Source organism: Eschscholzia californica, unplaced genomic scaffold, assembly GCF_041429995.1.
Source record: "Eschscholzia californica isolate CP2 unplaced genomic scaffold, dmEscCali1.0.p SCAF_4, whole genome shotgun sequence".
In the NCBI taxonomy this organism is placed as follows: domain Eukaryota; kingdom Viridiplantae; phylum Streptophyta; class Magnoliopsida; order Ranunculales; family Papaveraceae; genus Eschscholzia; species Eschscholzia californica.
In genome coordinates this window covers 33,419,046-33,441,830 of record NW_028238461.1, presented here as the reverse complement: position 1 = coordinate 33,441,830, position 22,785 = coordinate 33,419,046, and the positions used below count along the sequence as shown (strand labels likewise).

Sequence of the window (22,785 nt, the reverse complement as noted above, 5' to 3'; positions counted from 1 at the left end):
TAAAGATCACGGACTAAAAGACCCTAAAGGTCAACAAATATATAACACAGACAAAGATAACCCAGCCGATTGAGCCACCACCGCCATTATTAGGAAGTCGTCGCCGCCACTAATGAACCGCCAAATTTATTGTATTAAATATAGCGAATTACTGATTACCCTATCTCTTACTATAACAGGAGAGATGAATTACAGTATCATCACGAACACTACCGATTGTCTCGGAGAACTAACGCCCCTGGTACCGACAACATCAAGTGTTGTTTTGAATATCGCCTACAACCAACTTTAATCTTTTCAGCAAAATCCATCGACAAATAACCATATGATTATCAAAGTTCGAAACTGAAACGGTTTCCTCCCACGAATGTATATAGATCAACCGATCAGATCCAAAATGAAGAGAAAAGAAATACTTGAGTAGACACAAATTCAGAGTTTAAAACAGGATCAGACCACTCATCATCTTCTCTAATTTCATTCTTTTGAAATGGGTTTCCTCCATTCTCCCATCTAAACTTCTCCTGACCAAAAATTTCAATATCAGAATCGGATAATACATCCATATCTGACCCTGATTCATAACCACCACCCAATCTTTCACTAAACCTTTACCACCATTCTCTATTTTAGAAACAGAATCCATTCTAATTTGTTGATTTGAATTCGAACTTGGGATTTCCCTCTCTTTGACCCATTTGACAGAATTTAGATCAAGACCTTCAATAACCATTTCTTTATTTACTTCTCTTAAATGAGAGGATCACCAAAAATGGAAGAACTTGAGAAAAAACAGTCATCTATTTTGATCTAGGATCACCATAGCCAGCCACACTTGGGATATCTGTTTCTCTTGTCAAGTTGTCATGAAGAAAGAGATGATCAATCGTCGTCGAAACAGCCGTCACCCTAACCACCGTCTCCATCTCTTCCTCTCATACTACTCTATAATGCTAATAGTAGTTTGAAGAGAAAAGAAATACTTATCAACAAGTATAGAGAAAAGAAATACATAAAACAATCATCTATTTTGACAACTTTGTAAACATGTCATTAGGTAAGAAGGACAAAAATGTCATTTTCTTAATGTATATGTAAAGGTTTGTTTTGCTATATTTTATGGGTAAAAATATCATTTTTGTTGTGAAAAATAAAAGAGGTAGGGAAGAAGAAAGATAATGAAAATATAGACCAAGAGATAAAGACAAGAAGAACTTGATTTGTATTCATATGTTTGTAGAGAATTCTCTACTTTGGTAAATTGATACTTAGATACATTAGTTTGGTACATTCACGCATTAGCTAGAGACCTCCTTATCAACAAGTATAGAGAAAAGAAATACATAAAACAATCATCTATTTTGACAACTTTGTAAACATGTCATTAGGTAAGAAGGACAAAAATGTCATTTTCTTAATGTATATGTAAAGGTTTGTTTTGCTATATTTTATGGGTAAAAATATCATTTTTGTTGTGAAAAATAAAAGAGGTAGGGAAGAAGAAAGATAATGAAAATATAGACCAGGAGATAAAGACAAGAAGAACTTGATTTGTATTCATATGTTTGTAGAGAATTCTCTACTTTGGTAAATTGATACTTAGATACATTAGTTTGGTACATTCACGCATTAGCTAGAGACCTCCTTATATAGGCCTTTGAAGAGATACACATCTAATACAAGAGTTACATGTAATCAATGGTGCTTGAATATAATAGTGGTGGAGAACTTATGGTGGTGGGAGTTACAAAGTGTGGTGGGAGTTACAAAGTGTGGTGGTCATCCACCATAAATAAAAGATTTATAACACTCCCCCTGGATGTCCACCACATCAGATATTGCCTCATTAAAACCTTACTAGGAAAACCCAATGGGACAAAACCATAGTGAAAGAAAAAGAATACAAATTCTATCTATCTGTTCATCTTTGATGCCCACATAATCTGCCTCATTAAAACCTTGTTAGAAAAAACCCAGTGAGAAAAAAATCTTAACGAAGGAAAAAGAGTACAGTGTGAAAGTATAGTATACAGTGTCTTCATAAACTTGCTCCCCCTCATGAAGGTTGAGGGCATTGTTCAACTTTTTATCATCAGCTTCTTTTTGGTATATATACACAAAAATGTAATGAGTAGCATTTGACATTTCAAGTTGCATTTATATAATGTCTTAAAGTTCATGTATACTTTAAATTGAAGTTTGTTAAATCCTTCCGGGATATCAATTGAAGTCACTATTTAGTGATTCGTATTTGTGTATCATGTATATCTGTAAGATAACTATAACATCTTGTGAAATTGATGTACTTATCACATTTCGTTGTACAATCCACTTGACACGCATAAGAGGTGTTAAATTCATCATTCGATGACTTTTGTCTTAAAATGGAGTTGTCTCGCCAAAACCTTGTCAGGAAAATCCAATCGGACAAAACCTGAACGAAGGAAAAAGACTACAACTTTTAGAAAATTGAAATAATTTTCAATATGCACAGTTGCCTCATTAAAACCTTGACAAGGAAAACCCAATGGGACAAAACCTTAACGAAGGAAAAAGAGTACAACGCGATTGACATTTTATATATGAATGATGGTAGTTTTCTAAAACCACATTACAACACACGTAATGTATTGTTTGTACTATATTAGGTACTCAGGACCTGAATTTTCATGACATATGATAAGTTAAGATAATATGAGTTGCTTTCCTTTGAGTGTTTCAGAATATGTTCATTTTCAAGATTTTCTTTACTCGAATAATCTTTTTCAATACTCTACTGTCAAACTTTGATGAACTCTTCAGGAGTCACAATAGGATTTATCAATCCTTTATAATTCAACTCTAACATATGTCTACTTCATTACCTTCAGGGTAACTCTTGGTTGGTGCTTCGACTTCATGTCTGAAGACCTAAAAATTTTTGTAAGAAAAATCTAAAAATAATGAACTATCTCGTCAAAATTTTACCAATTACTTAGAGTAACTCGGGATCAACATGCTCCCAGTAGCTAGTATTTTCATAAATACATCGCCTGAAATGATTTATTTGATTTCTCAAATTTTAACATCATACATCATTTAATAATCTCATGTATGTGCCTAAGTAAAAGGCCAATATCTCTTTTTACACATATCCTCTTCAAGGAATTTTATTATGAATATGAATCACATATTCATTTCTAATGTTATAGCCTCTTCAGGAGGATTCTTTTATAAAATTATTCCTTTAGGAGTATATGCTACTTTGATTAGCTTTGATCATTTTCCATGACCTTTATCCGTGTATGAGAATATTAAGCTCTGAAAACTATTAAAATTTGGAGGTATAAATCTTCGTATATTGATTCCAAATGAGGGGACTCGATCAATATCAAGTATTTTACAACATTTAATATAGAACTTCCTCCCCCTAATGTCGATAGATTTTCGTCTTATTTATGTGCACATACTTCAAGGATGCAACATAGACGAAAGAGAAATCAATTGCTTCAGGCAAATTTTGATTTCTATTTTTATATCATATGATCTGTTGGACCAAAATTGTTACCTAATCACAACTTCAGGTGTGAGCAATTTGTTCTAATAACAACTTCAGGTGTAATTGATTACATATGAGATGTCATCTTCATGCGATTTTTTCTATTACAATCCATCATCACTTTCTTTGTGTATTATAACTTCAGGTGTAATATGAAAGCAGATATTCAACAAATTTTATTTTCCAATAATTTTTAACTCGTTGTCATCCATAGACACGGAAGAAGATATTATCACAACTTGATGAAAATTTTATTGCAATACAAGTGCAACCAAAGGTGTGATATTGTATTTTCCTTAAAAGAATTTCACAAAAATTGGTTGTCTTCCACAGTGAAGAACTTTTTCAAATCTAATCAGACTGTATGTTGATACAGTGAAATGAGATGTTCATTTTTGCCACTTCATTTCAATCTGAACTCGATGAAGTATTTTTCTTACAAGTTCAGTTGTGGTCTCTTAATAATCAATGGAAAGTAATTCCAATATTGAAATATCAATATTTTTCATTCTTCATGAATGAGTAAACAAATTTTGTTTTGCAAGGGTTCACCGTTTTGGTGATAATTAACTTACTCATATTGGTTGCCAAACTTCAGGTTGGTAATACCATATAGAAATAGATGATTCAATTTCATTGTAACCAAACTCGGATGGTTAAAATTTCCTCCTGAAAGAATCTTTATTAATAGGTCTTATAAGATGGGAAAATTGAATATGAGATAATTTATCATCCTTAAGATCTAAAAAAATTATTGATTGTCATATATCTGTAAAAAAAATTTTTTTTATCAAAATATGCACTTAGAATATATTCATAGAACACCAAATATTAGTTATGAGTGTAATACTAATTTATTTTTGAAGATATAACTTACATTAACCTTACCATCGAATGAATTCCATTAACATTCATATTTGATTGGAATGTTAATCTTTTCATCTATGCAATTCTCATATCCTTCTGATATGATTTAATATGTCTCAACAACAATAAAATAAATTGTTAGCAATAATAAGAATAAAAAGTCTGTAAATTCAACAAAGAAATGTCCAAATACCTTTTAACTTACCAATAACAATTGACCAAACTTACCAATCATTTATGTGCTTATATCTTGATCAAGGAGTTGATAATTTCTTCTTCCCTTTAATCATAGAGCAATTCGTGCTGATAACGTGTTATAGGATGGTGAGGACCAGCCTTCCGGGCTGCTAGTGATATTGTCCGCTTTGGCACACCTGGGCCTCACAGTTTTAAAAGGCCTCACTAGGGAAGGGTGCTTAACCTCTTAATAGGAGCACCACACTCCTGTCTCCCACCAATGTGGGATTGCTTTACAACACACCCTCCCAAGACCACATCATAGTAGAGCGAATCGTGCTGATAACGTGTTGTGAAAAATAAAAGAGGTAGAGAAGAAGAAAGATAATGAAAATATAGACCAAGAGATAAAGACAAGAAGAACTTGATTTGTATTCATATGTTTGTAGAGAATTCTCTACTTTGGTAAATTGATACTTAGATACATTAGTTTGGTACATTCACGCATTAGCTAGAGACCTCCTTATATAGGCCTTTGAAGAGATACACATCTAATACAAGAGTTACATGTAATCAATGGTGCTTGAATATAATAGTGGTGGAGAACTTATGGTGGTGGGAGTTACAAAGTGTGGTGGTCATCCACCATAAATCAAAGATTTATAACAATTTTAACATATATGGAGATAAATATTAGGTTTGGAGCATTCAAATATATTAAAATATTTTTATTTTGATTTTGATTTTTGACTTTCCACAAAAACTAATTCCTAAGGGGGCAAGAAATTAAAAGTGGACTATTTCATTCCCTAGGGAATTAAAGCCATGGAATTATACTTCGTGTTGAACGGTGGAAATACCTATTTATAGAGATATCAAACACACCCTAATAGAATTCTATTTTTTTTTGGCTTCTCATAGCGGGAAGAAGTGCTTTTACTCATCGGATATGTTCGTGTTTCTCTTTAAAATTCGTATCCTAGAAATTTTGACGAAGTCTATAATTTTTATTTAAAATTTTGCATTTCGGAATAACAAAAAATTCACGAAACGGATGGCACAAATCTTTTCTATTTTTCTCTGAAAAGTCATTCCTGTTGAAGGTACAAGAATGATGTTTCTTAAGGTACAAGAATTTTGTTGAACAATGGATTTTTTAAGTTTCATCTTTGACATTTGATTGAATCCAGATAAAGAACATTTTGGCACCCTGATTCGTATGGAGCACTCCTGTAAAAACTTGACATCAAGAAATGTTCTCCACAGCAAGTCCTGACTTTGCAAGGATAACTCTAACTTCTGGTTTTTTTCTACTCTCCTAGGAAATCCAAGAGGAAGATGATCTCACTGTCAATTCTAATGGCTTGAAGTTCGAACAGGTTTCAAGTTTGAGTTTCTATGTTCAGAAAGAGTTTTAGGGATGATTTTCATCGAAGGGGTATGTTCATTAACTCATGTTATGCTCAATGCTCATCAGTCAAAACTGCAAGAAACATGGTTAAGAAACAACTCTCCCCTTTGATAATCATGTGTTTGAACCAAATTAAGTTCTTGAAGTAGAATAGATGATTGTATAAGTAAAAACTATATTCTGAGTTTCTGCTTACTATTCTAAATCTTGGGGCATCGTCCAACTTCTCGGGTCATCCAAGATTTTCGGTTACCCCAACGACTACAGACTTCACCACCTCACGCCGGCGAGGGTCGCTGCCAGACTGTCATCGCAGACGACCCTTAAACTCTTCTTTTCAGATCATCCTCTCCTTTCACCATCGCCGACTACCGCCCTGAGTGTGGATCATGTCGTAATAAACAATAAAAGAAAAATCAAGATTTAGCTCATCAGATGTAATTTTGATTATTGATTTCACTGGCCAAAATCCAACTTCTGAGATATATGAACATCTTGACCTCTTGTTAGGATGAGGTCAGATAAATTATTCCTGCTGGCTCAAAAGTCCCCTTGATACACCGAGTAAACACAACAACAAAGTACCCTCAGATTTTGAATCTGACCGACATTTTTACCTACATCGTTTTCGAAGCCATACTAGAAGAAGCTTGGATCAGAGAGTTTCTAATGGGTTCGAAGTACCCTGCTGAGTTCAGTTTCTGGCTACAAGAGCAAATTCACCAACCTTTGGGTGTTTCCACTTTCTTCCAGCTGCGTCAGATAAGAGAATTTTTCAATTCTTTTCCCAAATAGATAGAAAAGTTAGGCAAACAATAATTGTTTCGGTCTTCGCCTTCAAGTGCATACAACTTCACCAGAATCTTGCATCATGGGAGTGAAAAATGGATCAAGCTTTCACCTCAACTCTGTGCCGCAGAAGAGTCTGATTTGCAGACGTCACCACGACAAAGTGGACATACCCTGCAAGAATAGGGAAAGAAATTGAAGATGACTGGTCATTTACTCAATGTCCAAACATATTTTGATAATCATTGTTAAGTCCGAAGTTTCAGAAAACGAAAACGACTAAAATAGTTTTAAACACAGATGTTGAGATCTTACAAATACTTTAGCAGTAAAAGCCAAGACAAGGACGAGTAATACCTAAATCCTGGGTGAAATCCTAAGCCAAAGGAGCGTCCTATGGTTTCTTTCACCACGCGTAACTTGGGTAAGGCAAGTCAAGTTGGACTCGAGTGAATCTCTTTTTTTTTGAAGAAAACTTAAGTGAATCTTTAAAACAACGAGGGATCCATCAACTAAATACTAGAAACTTGACAGACTGAAAACAAATGGAAGCTCAGAAAATCTGAAAGAATATCATTATATTGGTAATCTCTAAACGAAAAGACAAACATCTTTTTCATACTTATAGCACATAACTAATATAAGCAAATTTTAGTTGGATTTATACAGAAAAACAAAGAGATATGTAAACAGATAGCCTCATACGTACACATGGAAATCATGTAGGCAAGAATGTAAATAACAGCTAAACCAAATGCTTCGATTTCGCTTAATAGGCACTAAAATTGAAAAAAAATTGTCTAAATAGCCTGGTATGTCGCTTGAACGATTTTGCGATTTATGTTTTAAAAATACGATATCCTTGTACTTACCGGCTTATTAATTGACAAAACATTGGTCAGATTGAAATAGTTATATTAGTTCTTATAGAGTACAATGAAGATTTCAGACCAATTAACTAATTATGTTAGTGGATAACTTCAGTCTCTGGAAAAGTCACGAGTGAGTAGTGACTATGTACATGTCAATCAATCAAGAGTTTTAAGAAGCAACTAATATGACCCCTTTGTTATACCTGTGAATCTCTTTGAGCCATTTATCTATACACATCTGATGAAATTCATGACGACAAGGCAAAATCCGCATGCAGTCTCCTTCTCCATACTCCAAGAGACATATGTAGCATCTGCCAACAAAACCATACCCAAACCATGAAACCGAAGGATGACGACACTGGTTGTAAGTAATACATATTTAACCTGAACAAGAGAAATATCTCCTAAAGAAGAAGAAATACCAAATTTCAGAAGACACCGGTTCTGGAGAAGAGTCTACATAAAGCTAAGAGCGGATAACAAGTGTATTGGAGTTAAAAGTGTACTCAACAATATGTAAATATAGTCTTTTAAAAGCAGTAAGAGCATATTACTTTCTGAACGATATAATTTTCCGAGCAACCTTAAGGGCTTACGAACTCAAAAAGAAAAAGGAATTAAAAATAGAAAAGAAAGGGTTGTTAGTTGTTGAAAGTAACAACCTACATGAATTATTTTTCTGAGGACTGGCAAGATATTATATCTTCGTAGGCAACATCGTCACCGTGAAGTGAAGGGAAAAAAGCTGGTGTATTTAGCATTTTGTTCATACAAAAGAAGAAAAAAGAACTTACTGGGCAGGATCCTCATTCTGATGTTTTTCCGGCTTCGTATATATCTTCACGGGCATGGATTCAACCACTTCTTTTGGTGCCGGAACGGATCCAATTGAGGATACAGAAGGACGAGAGGATAAGAACACTGATTGCTGGTGAATTTCATCCAGAACCTAATTAAATACCATGCCTAACGTTTAATGACGTTTAATGTATGTTAAAAACTGAACATAGTAACATTGAAATAATAAAATTTGACAACGACAAAACGCTACCTCAAATAAAGCTTCTGCTAACATAACTATTCTTGATATACTAGCTCTAGCCGTTGTGTCATCACCTGGATTGGTGATCTGGTTACTTGTCCGGCATGTGCAACGGCCCATTCTATGTTGACCTGAGGATATACATGACCTCTCATGTCCAGACAAATTTTCAAAGCGGCTACCTAACCGCTGAAGTGCACGGACCTGCATTACAGCATAAACATGGTTACTCTTGCTGCCTGTGTCAAAATCATCTAGAAAAGACGTACAGTTGAAACTGCATAGGTGTACAACTGTTCGCGGAGCCAAGAAGAAAACAACTGTAAGTAATTTGATAGACGACTTTGGTGTTGTTAAATAAATAAATAAAAGTAGCACTAGGAAATGACCAGAAAGCGATTGCCATTCAGATTCTTTCAGCACTACCTTTTGAGACTAATATGGTTTTTTAGATTGCATTCTTAGTAATTTTCTCTTGAAGTATCGTTGGAATTTTCCAGTGGAACAATTTTAGCCATGTCCTACAGGGATAGTAAATGGCAGGTCAAGCACATGCACATACACTAGGATTTGTTGTTTGTTTTACTTTTGCTCTAAATACCATCAAGCCACTTGCTACCTCAAGTTTTCTGAACCAAAGAAACTATTAAACATGAGATCTAATTTGTGAATTCATAGAAAATACCAACCTGAGATCTTATTCTCCGTCTTCTCTCTAAGAAGTCTGTTCTGTGCTCCATAATATCGTGATACCTAGTTTCTCTAGATCGTAAGTTCACCAAGTCATACTCTTGACCACTGTACATAGAGTTCAACTCAATCGAAGAAGCTTGTGTAACATTTTCATTTAAATCTGATGATCTTGTCAAATCATCCCGAAACTGTTGCATGTTATCTTGACTAGAATCTCTCATTTCCCTGTCTTCTTGCAGTTGACCAACCAAAGCATCAGAAAGTAAGGATCTTCGTAGAACCCTGTCCCGCAATCTTCCAACACTCAGAGTCCTGCCAAAACTCACACTCCTTTCAATAGGTTCTCGAGCTCTAACCTGTCTTTCTAGCTGTCTTGATTCATTGGTCTCTATTGCTGTCAAATTCCTTGACATTTGCACATTTAGATCAGCTGGAAACCCAACATTTTCATTACTTCTGACCACATTTCTGGAAGAAGTAATTTCATTGTCTCGAAGATTAAGCGGAAGCCTAGAAACCGGCTGTTCTAACTGTAATTCGCTGGAAGTAGTATCTTCGTATTGACATCCAGGCAATCTATTAATGTCGGAAACAGAAGGCACACCCGCATCGAGATGAGGTCCATTCCCGTTGCTTAAAGTATTGGTGGAACCAGTATTTATAGCAAAGCCTTCTTCAATGTTTGAAACTGTGAGACCATTAGGTAAGAGAGAATAAGCACTTGATGACCCCAAACTGGCTGCTCTTCTCAGCCTAAAACTTACATTTCCAGGAAAGAAACTAAAGCGCGAGCGAGAACGACCAGACGGAATCAACGATCGACTCGATGCAATTAGAGAGGAGCTGATATCAGATCTAGAGTCATTATGAGCAGTATTAACTCGACCTGGTTCGTCAAGATCAACATCGACACTGATAGAAGGTACTTCATAAGAATGCATTTTGCCCTCTTTTCCTCGCTTCATTTGATTGGATTCTGTTTTAATTTCCTCTGTACATGGTGGTATATCAACACTCAAACTCTTATCTCCTTTGTTACGCCCATCAGAAACCTAATTTTTAAAAAAAAATATTAAGGGAGATGACAAGTAATAACAAGAGATAACAGACAGAAGAATGAATACTGAATGAGAATCAATCATGGAATTAACAATAGGACAACTCAAATTTCGTATCAATATGTGCATAAACAATTTAAAAACCCCAATTTAAACACAAATTTCTTACTAAGCTGAAAGTTCAAATACCCAACATTGCATCTCTAACTTTGTGCTTCTTAAACTACCCAGATTCCAGAATAAGAATGGTTACAAAATGAAATAAACTATATACATAACCGAAACTTCGACACGAAAATTGGAGCTATTTAACTTTGTTTTCTATCAATAGAACAATAGAAAGTAATACCTAGTAAAAAATTCAAAAGAAATGAAGAAAAGTTACAACTTTGAAGCCCTTACCTCATGGCCAATTTCATTTTCGTATGTTCCAGATGATTGACCAAGACAAGAACACTGAAACGCTCTAGGTCCTCCAATACATCGATTCCTCCAAGTGTACGATGCCGAAGAAGAAGATGAACCGGGATTTTTGCTACTGCTCGTACCCATCGAAAGATGAGATGAAAATAAAGGAAACCCTAGTTCTTTATAACAAATCCATCCCTTACAATAAATAAAATTGAAAAAAAGGAAGAATAATAGTAACAATCAATTAAAGAACAAAATTCAATCGTTGTACCCAATGAAAGAAGCCTGATCCAGATTTTCAGGAACTCTGTTTTTTGAGTTTTAACCTAAAATAAATAAGTTTAGATCAGATGAATGGTTGGAACTTGGATTTGAACTCAAATTTGAATTCGTTTTCAAACTCTCGTTATTTTTGTTTTCTTGTTATTAGATTTCTTCCCCTCTTTCTCTCTCTACTTTATATCTTAAGGGCTACGTTGGAAAGAGACATCCTGCTTAACGTTTATGTTATTGTTAGACATACCATATGGTAGGTCTTATTTGGTGGGTCGCACATTCAGTGAGGGGCGCTCATCCGTTTCTTGTTTTCTCCTAATCAATTCCGACTCAAACTAGCTGCCTTAATCAACTGCTCCACGCCTCCACCCCCATTACTTGCCTTTCCCTACCGAGGATGTGTCGAGGAAACGATCGTGGCGCACCATAAGTTGTAGGGGTCTGGTGGCCGAAGCGCATCTTAATTAGTATAATAAGCGAGTTCTTTAATTTAAGGGTTGTAGCAGTCATAAAGATTTTTTTTATATCGACTACAATAATCATCATAAGAACATCTCCAGTGCAAGACTAAAGGCATCACCAATGTAAAATTCAAAAAAAAAAAAAAATTAGTTGTTTTACGTGTCAAGTATCAATTGAGATTTTCTTTTCTATAGGCCTAAATTGAGTATCTCTAATTTAAGTCCTTCTTCAATGCAACACTAAGGTGGTGGTAGTGGATTAGGACATCGCGGGACACTCGGAGACAAAATATTCCGTGGACATTTCAAGATATTTTAAGACATTTCGGGACATTTGTCGGTAAACAAAATGTCTTTATGGACATTTCAAGACATTTGATTCATAGTGATGTAGATTGTTGCGGAAGCGTAAAAGTAATGGAATCCACCATTGTTAATAAACGAAACTAACGAAATAAAACTGATAAAATAACGATAAACAATAAAGTTGATTAATAACTTGAATAATAATAAACTTGGTTGATAATATTCTCTTATCTGGTTAACAAAGACAGACTAGACTTCTCTTATATAGAGATTGTACTTTCCTAGATAGACTCAAATAAGGAAATAAGATAACTACTAATAATACTTTCCTTGATTGCTAAGACTCATAATTATGGAAACCCTAAATACTTAATTATAGAAACTACGCTAATGTAGCTTCTTGACCGTGAGGCCCACTATCACCATGGCCGTGAGGCCCAATAGGAAGATGGTCTCCATCATACTCCCCCGCTGCGGAACAACTTGCCCCCAAGTTGGTGTTGTCATAAAGCGGATCGGCCAAGTAATGAGGATATATATCAGCGATGTTGAAGGTAACTTCGGCGACGAGTTTGAAGGCAATCCTTAGTTCCCACTTTTCACGAAAATTGCCGAAAATCCGAAGAAGAAAAATATTGACAATATCACCAATTATAATGTGAAACATATATTGCCAAGATACTCGCAAAAGCAATACCAACGTAGATACGTCTAGTAAATTGCGACATCGCCCGTCGTCTTTTAGTTTGACGAAAAAGGTCACATATACAACCTGTCTTGTTCTTGGAAAAACAATGGATGGCCATGAAGATTGGTTTGTATGATTCTTTAAAGTTGAAAGCCATGAAGAAATCAATGGAGGAGAAAGTATTTTATGATTCGGCACAACTAATTCGTCTCCCGGAATCATATATGGATCAAACAACTTATTCGAGCTTGTGTTAGTCAGTTGAATTTCTTCTTCTTGATCTGGCTCATCGAAATTTTCTTCCTCCATTATTGAAAAACTAAGATTTCTTTTATCAAAAACCTCTCCTTCAATAATATTGACCATGGTAGTCGAAGTAATTTCGGATAATAATTTGTTCGATTGGATTTGAGATTCTATAAAAGATAAGTATTCATGTAAAGGGAGAAAAGCATATCGAAAAATACTTTTCACTTTATTCCAATCATCTACGAACGATTTCCCTTCATTAACGAGTCTCCATTGCATCTCGTTGTATTTTTCATACACTCTTGTAGACAAGTGTTGTTCAAGGATAAAAGCCTTATCTTCATCACGAACCTCTTGGTTTATAAACCAATCTTCCATCTGTTGAATCCAAAAATCTATATGATATTGATAATCAAACATAGGAATTTTGGAATCGACATTAATTTTGTTTTGATCTTTTCGATCAACATAGAGTTGTTGTGCATCTCTTAAAGGATCCCAACCTAAACGCGGAAGATTATTCCAACATTCAAGATGAGAAGTATTTAAAAAAAAATTATCTGTTCCCAAATTCTTAAAGCTCTGAATACCAGCTGATGTAGATTGTTGCGGAAGCGTAAAAGTAATGGAATCCACCATTGTTAATAAACGAAACTAACGAAATAAAACTGATAAAATAACGATAAACAATAAAGTTGATTAATAACTTGAATAATAATAAACTTGGTTGATAATATTCTCTGATCTGGTTAACAAAGACAGACTAGACTTCTCTTGTATAGAGATTGTACTTTCCTAGATAAACTCAAATAAGGAAATAAGATAACTACTAATAATACTTTCCTTGATTGCTAAGACTCATAATTATGGAAACCCTAAATACTTAATTATAGAAACTACGCTAATGTAGCTTCTTGACCGTGAGGCCCACTATCACCATGGCCGTGAGGCCCAATAGGAAGATGGTCTCCATCACATAGACAAAATGTCTTGGAGACATTTCAAGACATTTGGTTCATGGACAAAATGTGTAGTTAATATTATTATTATTATTATTATTATTATTATTATTATTATTATTATTAAGGTTAATTCCGTTTTGGCCCCCGATTTGTGACCAACTGGCCGTTTTAGCCCCGAATTGTGTCCGGCAGTTCGTTTTGGCCCCAAAAAAATTCCTAAATGGCCCCAAATTTTTTCAACCTCCCAATTTTATCCCCATGGTATTTCTGTAATTATCTTTTTTTCTTTTTCTTTGTCCACCTCATCTAACAATCACCACATCACTTTGTCCACCTCACCCTTCTTCTCCGGCGAAAGGTTGCCGGCCGGAATAAAAAATTCCGGCCGGCCACCTTTACCAAAAAAAAAAAAAAAAAATTTTCTTCATCTTCTTCATTTCCCTCTCTTCTTCATCTCCTTCTTTCTCTCTCTTCTTCATCTCCTTCTTTCTCTCTCTTCTTCTTCTTCTTCTTTATCTCTTCTTCCTCTTTCTTTACCTCTCTCAATATAACTCCGGCGAAGGGGCGGAGCCCCTTCGCCGGAGAACCAGACCTTCAAGGTCTGGTTTGAAACCAGATCGGGATCTGGTTTTTCTACAACCAGACCTTGAAGGTCTGGTTCTCCGGCGAAGGGGCTCCGCCCCTTCGCCGGAGTTATATTGAGAGAGAGAGGGGGGTTAGAGAGAGAGAGGGGTTAGAGAGAGAGAGAGAGGTAAAGAAAGAGGAAGAAGAGATAAAGAAGAAGAAGAGAGAGAAAGAAGGAGAAGAAGAAGAGAGAGAAAGAAGGAGATGAAGAAGAGAGAGAAAGAAGGAGATGAAGAAATTTTTTTTTTTTTTGGTAAAGATGGCCGGCCGGAATTTTTTATTCCGGCCGGTAACTTTTCGCCGGAGAAGAAGGGTGAGGTGGACAGAGTGATGTGGTGATTGTTAGATGAGGTGGACAAAGAAAAAAAAAATTACAGAAATGCCATGGGGGTAGAATTGGGAGGTTGAAAAAATTTGGGGCCATTTAGGAATTTTTTGGGGCCAAAACGAACTGCCGGACACAATTCGGGGCTAAAACGGCCAGTTGGTCACAAATCGGGGGCCAAAACGGAATTAACCCTTATTATTATTATTAGTATTATCATCATCATCATCATCATCATCATCATCTCATCATTGAAGGACAATTGGTAGACATTTATTATTTAATATTATCATTATTGTCTAACCATATGAAATAATATATTTGTACTCATATTTCAAGAATATATTTTCCGACTTTTGTGGATATCTGAGGACATTGATAGACAAGTGGTGGACATTTATTTATTTTAATATTATCATTATTGTCTAATCATATGAAACAATATATTTGTACTACTATTTCAGAAATATATTTTTCGACTTTCGTAGACATCCGTAAATATCTGTGGACATTGATAGTCATTTAGTTGATGTTTATAATCCTAATATTATTATTGTCTTACCACATGAAATAAAAGAATTTAATTAATATTTCAAATATATATTTTTCGATTTTCGTAGATATCTGTGGATATTGATGGAAAATTGGTAAATATTTATTATTTAACATAGTATAATAATATATTAATAAAATAATAATATAATATAATATAATATAATATAATATAATATAATATAATATAATATAATATAATATAATATAGTACTATAATAATAAGATAATATTATAATAATATAATAATAATATAATATAATATAATAATTGAGTTAATTCCTACTTGACCCCCTACTTTATGACCAGCTTCCTTTATGGCCCCTTTTTTTTCGTAAATTCAAATATGGCCCCCTTTTCTAAACTCCGATAGTTAACTTTAATGTTTAACACTTTTGTTACCAAAATTACCCTTCTTATAAATAATTATATAGATTCAAAATTGGCCCCTTTTGTTCTGGAAATCAAACTTCATTTAATTGACCCCCTTTTAGATATAGGTTCATTCCCACATAATTCTCAACTTAAAATTAATTTAGGGCCCAAAATGAAATTATATCTTAAACATTTTAAAAGCACCACATCATCTTTTTCTCCCTCTCTATCTCTCTCCTCCATGTCATTACATCCATCTTGCCAACTCAATACTCTCCTCCATGTCATTACATCCATCTTGCCAACTCAATACTCTCGCCACATCATCATCTTCTTCGATAAAGTCGCCGGCCGGTAAAAAATTTCGGCGACCATACAAAAAACATCAATGTCTTCTTTTTTCCTTTTCATCTTCTTTTTCTCTCTCTTCTCTTCTTTTTTCTCCCTCTCTTTTTTTTCCTTATTTTCTCCCTCTTCTCTCTTTCAATACTCTCTCTCTCTAACTAGCTCTGGCGAAGGGACCATGAAGGTTTGGTTTCAAAACGAAACCAGACCTTCATGGTCTGGTTGCTCCGGCGAAGGGAAACCCTTCATCGGAGCTAGTTAGAGAGAGAGAGTATAGAAAGAGAGAAGAGGGGGAGAAGAGGGAGAAAAGACGGAAAATAGAGAGAGAGAGAAAAAAAAAGACGAGAAGAGAGAGAAAAAAGATGAAAATGAAGAAGAAGATATTGATGTTTTTTTTTTATTTCATGGTCACCGAAAAAATTTTGCTGGTCGGCGACTTTTACCGGAGAAGATGATGATGTGGCGAGAGTATTGATTTGGCAAGAGGGAGAAAGAGATGAGGTGGTGCTTTTAAAATGTTTAAGATATATTTTCATTTTGGGCCCTAAATTAATTTTATGTTGAGAATTATGTGGGAATGAGCCTATATCTAAAAAGGGCCAATTAAATGAAGTTTGATTTCCAAAAAAAGGGGGTCAATTTTGAATTTATATAATCATTTATAAGAAGGGTAATTTTGGTAACAAAAATGTTAAACATTAAAGGTAACTAACGGAGTTAAGAAAAGCGGGCCATATTTGAATTTACGGAAAAAAAGGGGTCTTAAAGGAAGTTGGTCACAAAGTAGGGGGCCAAATAGGAATTAACTCATAATAATTATACAAAAAAGTATAATAATAGAGTTAATTCGTATTTGGCCCCCTACTTTGTGTCCAGCTTCCTTTATGGCCCTCTATTTTCTATAAATTCAAATATGACCCCCTCTTTTTTATGTAAATGTCCTAACTACCCTTCCTTTAAATATTTTTTCAAAATAAAATTAAAAATAAAACCTTAATTCCACCTCATTTCCCTCTCCACCACACATCTCTCTTCACCTCACCTCTCTTTCCAACTCACCTTTATTCCAACCAGACCGAGTCTGGTTCTACAACCAGACCTTCAAGGTCTGGTTCTCCGCCAAAGGGGCGGTTATAGAGAGAGGGGTTAGAGAGAAAGAGGAAGAAGAGAGAAAGAAGAAGAAGAGAGATAAAGAAGAAGAAGAGAGAGAAAGAAGGAGATGAAGAAGAGAGAGAAATGAAGAAATTTTTTTTTTTTTTTTTTTTGGTAAAGGTGGCCGGCCGGAATTTTTTATTCCGGCCGGCAACCTTTCGCCGGAGAAGAAGGGTGAGGTGGACAGAGTGATGTGGTGATTGTTAGATGAGGTGGACAAAGAAAAAGAAAAAAAAGATAATTACAGAAATGCCATGGGGGTAAAATTGGGAGGTTGAAAAAATTTGGGGCCATTTAGGAATTTTTTGGGGCCAAAACGAACTGCCGGATACAATTCGGGGCTAAAACGGCCAGTTGGTCACAAATCAGGGGCCAAAACGGAATTAACCCTTTTTTTTCTAAGAAGGAAAGGATTATTGTTTTTAAATAGGTAACTTTATTTCTACGGAGGACTATATTTTAAATTTTGAGAAGGGCTTCTAGACAATATCCTTTATTAAAAAAGGATGTTTGTCTCAGTCATTGTTTTCCCTTATGTTTTATTACATAGATGGTTATTTCCCTAATGGCCCCCTACTTTGTGACCAGCTTCCCGCGTGGCCCCCTACTTTACAAGAAATACCCATATGGCCCCCTTCCGTTATAACACCGTCACTCTCTCTCCTCCATCATATTTTCTCTCTCTGCCAACTCACGCCACATCACCTATTACGCCACCTCATCACCTTCTCCGGCAAAGGTCGCCGGCCGGCCAATTTCCGGCCGGCGACCTTCAAACTAAAAAAAAAAATTCTTTTTTTTTTTTCTCTCTCTCTTCCTCTCTCTCTCTCTAAAATTACTCCGGCGAAGGGAGACCTTCGCCGGAGTGGTCTGTTCTTGAAGAACAGACCGAGATCTGTTCTTCACGAACAGATCTCGGTCTGTTCTTCAAGGAACAGACCGAGTCTGTTCAGTGAAGAACAGATCTCGGTCTGTTCTTCACTGAACAGACCGAGTCTGTTCTTGAAGAACAGACCCGGGTCTGTTCTTCAAGGAACAGACCAAGGTCTGTTCTTCAAGGAACAGACCAAGGTCTGTTCTTCAAAGAAACAGACTGATCTGTTCTTTGAAGAACAGACCTTGGTCTGTTCCTTGAAGAACAGACCCGGGTCTGTTCTTCAAGAACAGACTCGGTCTGTTCCTTGAAGAACAGACCCGGGTCTGTTCTTCAAGAACAGACTCGGTCTGTTCCTTGAAGAACAGACCGAGATCTGTTCTTCACGAACAGATCTCGGTCTGTTCTTCAAGAACAGACCACTCCGGCGAAGGTCTCCCTTCGCCGGAGTAATTTTAGAGAGAGAGAGGAAGAGAGAGAGAAAAAAAAAAAAATTTATTTATTTTTAGTTTGAAGGTCGCCGGCCGGAAAATTGGCCGGCCGGCGACCTTTGCCGGAGAAGGTGATGAGGTGGCGTAATAGGTGATGTGGCGTGAGTTGGCAGAGAGAGAAAATATGATGGAGGAGAGAGAGTGACGGTGTTATAACGGAAGGGGGCCATATGGGTATTTCTTGTAAAGTAGGGGGCCACGCGGGAAGCTGGTCACAAAGTAGGGGGCCATTAGGGAAATAACCCTTATTAATAAATGATATATTATTAATCTAATTTGATAATAATAATTATTAATAAATGAAATAACTCTTTTATTGTTATATATCATTTATTATATATTATTAATCTAATTTGATAATAATAATTATTTTTAGGGTTATTTCCCTAATGGCCCCCAACTTTGTGACCAGCTTCCCGCCTGACCCCCCACTTTACGAGAAATACCCATATGACCCCCTTCCGTTATAACACCGTCACTCTCTCTTCTCCATCATGTTTTCTCTCTCAGCCAAGTCATGCCACATCATCTGTTACGCCACCTCCTCACCTTCTCCGGCAGAGGTCGCCGGCCGACCAAATTTTCGGCCGGCGACCTTCAAACTAAAAAATAAATAATTTTTTTTTTCTCTCTTCCTCTTTCTCTCTCTAAAACTACTCCGGCGAAGGGAGACCTTCGCCGGAGTGGTCTGTTCAGTGAAGAAAACATGATGGAGGAGAGAGAGTGACAGTGTTATAACGGAAGGGGGCCATATGTGTATTTCTCGTAAAGTAGGGGGTCAGGCGGGAAGCTGGTCACAAAGTTGGGGGCCATTAGGGAAATAACCCTTATTTTTATTATCTTCTTTACTGAAATGTCTCCAAGTGTCCTCAAATGTCTTCCATATTTTGAGAAATATTTTCTCTCCAAAAGCTATCCAAATTTACACTAAAATTTCCCCAAAACCAATTTGTCTTGAAATGTCCCTCATTTCGTGTCCAAAATGAATAACACAGACATTTCAGGAGATTTGAAATGTCCCAAACGATTAACACAGACATTTGGAGACATTTGAAATGTCCCCAACCATTAACACAAACATTTGGGACATTTCAAATGTCCCTAACCAATAACATGGAGATGTCCCCCAATGTCCTTATCCACTACCCCCCCCCCCCCCCCCCCCACCCAAAGAAACTCTAATAGTTAAACATGTAACACATACATTTAAGAGGAAAAAATAGTTGAGAGATAAAGACTTTTTATTCGTTCGAAAATCAAATTTGATGACTATGATACTTAAGACACTCAAAAGAGATTGCAAAAGTAGAGTTTTTAATTAAGACATCTTAAAATTAAATGCTTCTACATCATTTTAAGATCTCAACTGAGTTTTGCATTGAAGAGGTAATTTCTAAGAAAAAATTCTAAAGTCTTAGGTGACACTTAAGATTTTAGATTGAGTCTTGCATTGGAGATGCTCTTGAAGGAGAGGTCCTTCGACCAAGATGCCAATACTATCAATTTGTCAGATATGTCAAATGATGAAGTAGATCATCAAGTCTGGGCGATTTAGAGATCGTAGTGTTTAGTTAGAAGCCAACTATGATCGTAGAATCACTAGGATGATTCGCGGTTAACTTCGGCCACTTGGGTCGGACAAAGATATTATAGTCGGACATAAAGGCCGACCCAAGGATGGGGTCGACCATGGCATGGTCGGGCATATAAGAAGTGGTCGACCATGCCAAACCCATTAGGGTTGATCACATTAATGGGAAATCCCATAGGGGATAAACTTCCTATCTAAGAATCCCAATCATAATTGGATTCCGAATCTATTTCTGTTTGTGGTCAATATTGAATCCTAATCAGAATTTATACAAGGACCTCATTAGAACAGAAATAGGTGTGCAATTTTCTCAAGATGGTTTCTATCTCTGCAACATCAAGTAGAGATAGAAGAGAAAACAAAAGTCTTTGCTATCTGTCTAGTCTAAGGAAGAAAGGTGTTCTTCGTCTAACTGCTGGAGATAGTTCAAGCTAACTGCTGGAGATAGTTCAAGCTAACTGCTGGAGATAGTTCAAGCTAACTGCAAAGACGGGAAGATCAAGTCGATTACTCGGGTGTCTCAAGTAGAGGAACTACAATTGGAGCTCATGGTCTTCGAGATGAGGCGCTAGTTTGTGGGAATAGTGATTCAAGTAAATCTCTAACCCCTTAGTTCATTATTAGTTCATGTATGAGATCTCGGGGATATCTCAATCCTGAAACAAGGGGGATAGAAGCGTGTCAGATGCTTTACCAACTTAATCACAAAATCCTATCAAAGTTTCCAGCTGGGGAGAATCTTAAGTATTTATCAAACTTGGACTTCGAAGTCCCTCAAAGAAGAAACTTTTCCTAAGGAATCCCCAAGGTTGGAAACATAATCTATCAAATATCCGTGAATAAGGTTACTTTTAAATATCAAACATACAGAATAATCCCAAAGAGCAGTCCTAATATTCCCTTAACTACGAAATGATAGTTTCAAAATCCAACACGATGGATCTCAGTCACCTCATTAACACCGTCTATCAACAGTCTGTAAAAGGTAATTAAATCGTCTCGAAGAAGGCACGACAAAACAATTTCTCTCAACCAAAAGAATAAGTCACATCTCCATAAACTCGGGTTCACTCAATACTCAATTATTTAACTGCAAGGACAATTTGAGTGTCCTGAGCGTCATAGATGTTTTCGAGTTCCTTACAGGTTTTGCGTTCCAGATCGTGAGGAGTAAAGCGGGATTCGACGTAGTAGTCTCAACATTTCTAGAAAGGCAAATTTTGACATCAACAAATTGGCGCTAGAAGAAGGGTTGACTCCAATACAATCACTGCCATTCGGTAACTCGAAAATTTTGGGGCAGTCGTTGGATTTCATTCTGCCACAAATACTATTCCTTCAAAGTTTAGCATCTTCATCGTCTGTAGGAGAGATTTTGGATTTTTGATTAACAAATTAGTTAATGGAACTGGTTGGAGAAGAGATTTTTGTAGATCAATCCATAAAAACCCAAATTGAATAGTTATGGAATTAGTGAAATCATGGGGACTTGTTTTTCTATTAACAAATTAGTTATGGGTACTGGTTTTTGACCAATCCATAACAAATTAATGAAGTCATGAAAATAACTTAACCTTTTAACCTTCCTCTCTCTAAATTTTGTTGAATAGTTGTGGAATTTGTGAACCTAGTACGAAGAGGAGACAAGGAATCGCCATTTTCACAGCGGAATGCTCTTTTTCCTTTCTCCTTTCACTTCCCTTGCATAGCAGAGCACATTAGGACACCCTATATGTCTATCTCTTTTGCCATGCCAAACCATTACAATTTTCTTTAACCTCAACTGTCCCCAGTCTCTCTCTCTCTCTCTGTTTTTCAGAAGATTCGGGAGATCTTATTCTAGATCTAGTAAAATCGAGAGAAGAGGAGGTTAGAGAGAGAAAGGGATTAGAAGAAGAAAAAAAAGACAAAAAGAAGAAAAGACAAGGAAAATTAAGAAATAAAAAAAAAAATCTTGTGGAAGTCCCTTATGGTTGATCAGTCGAGCGTGGCGACAACCACTTTACTAACACCAGATAGAGAGAAGGGACAAATGATCATTAGTTGTTTTAGAAGAAGAGTAACTAAGGAAACTAAAAATCACCAGTTAAAGTTAACTTAGTTAAAAAAAATCACCAGTTAAAGTTAACTCAGTTTTTAAAAAAGAGACCAATTTTAAATTTACGAAAAACAGGAGGCAAAAAAAAAACTGGTCACACTCTAAGGGCAACTCCAACGTGGGGCTCGGGCTCCCAGTTTTGGAGCCCCTAAATTTTGGGAGCCTCGGGGCTTTTCTCAATTCCAACGTCAGGCTCCCAAATCAAAATAATGTACGTGTGCGAAGTACGTGTGTGAGATTTGTGTTTCAAATTTCGACTATCAATTATTAGATTTCGACTATGAATTAAAGTGTAATATTATTCGAGAGAAATAATTTCAAAAACATAAACACAAAAAAAAAGTGAGAAAAAAAAAAAGTAGGTCGAAACATTTTAAAAAGATTAAAAAAAAAGTAATAAAAAAAAAAATTATATATATATATATATATAGAGAAGTGGATCCACCCCAAATATGGCCGTTGGAACCCCCAATGGCCATATTTTTGGGGTTTCCCAGCCCCACCGGGAGTCCAGCCCCGAGACTCCTGAGTTGGAGTGTAGGGGCTGGGGCTCCC

General features: G+C 36.0%; 1 protein-coding gene across 2 annotated transcripts; it reads right to left on the bottom strand.

Moving 5' to 3' along the window:
- Positions 1 to 6,415: 6,415 nt before the first annotated feature.
- Positions 6,416 to 11,483, bottom strand: LOC147544216 (uncharacterized). 2 transcript variants are annotated; one of them, XR_015223306.1, is made up of 6 exons: positions 10,853 to 11,458; positions 9,389 to 10,444; positions 8,709 to 8,903; positions 8,452 to 8,623; positions 7,858 to 7,968; positions 6,416 to 6,956 (listed from the first exon to the last, which is right to left on the bottom strand). XR_015223306.1 is itself a non-coding variant. In XM_086633938.1 (6 exons), exons 1-6 carry the CDS (start codon positions 11,000 to 11,002, stop codon positions 6,896 to 6,898), a joined length of 1,728 nt encoding a protein of 575 aa, XP_086490064.1. In that variant the 5' UTR covers positions 11,003 to 11,483; the 3' UTR covers positions 6,416 to 6,895. The 2 variants fall into 2 exon arrangements, 1 of the variants encoding a protein (XP_086490064.1); XM_086633938.1 differs by having other exon boundaries at positions 8,452 to 8,606; positions 10,853 to 11,483.
- Positions 11,484 to 22,785: the final 11,302 nt, after the last annotated feature.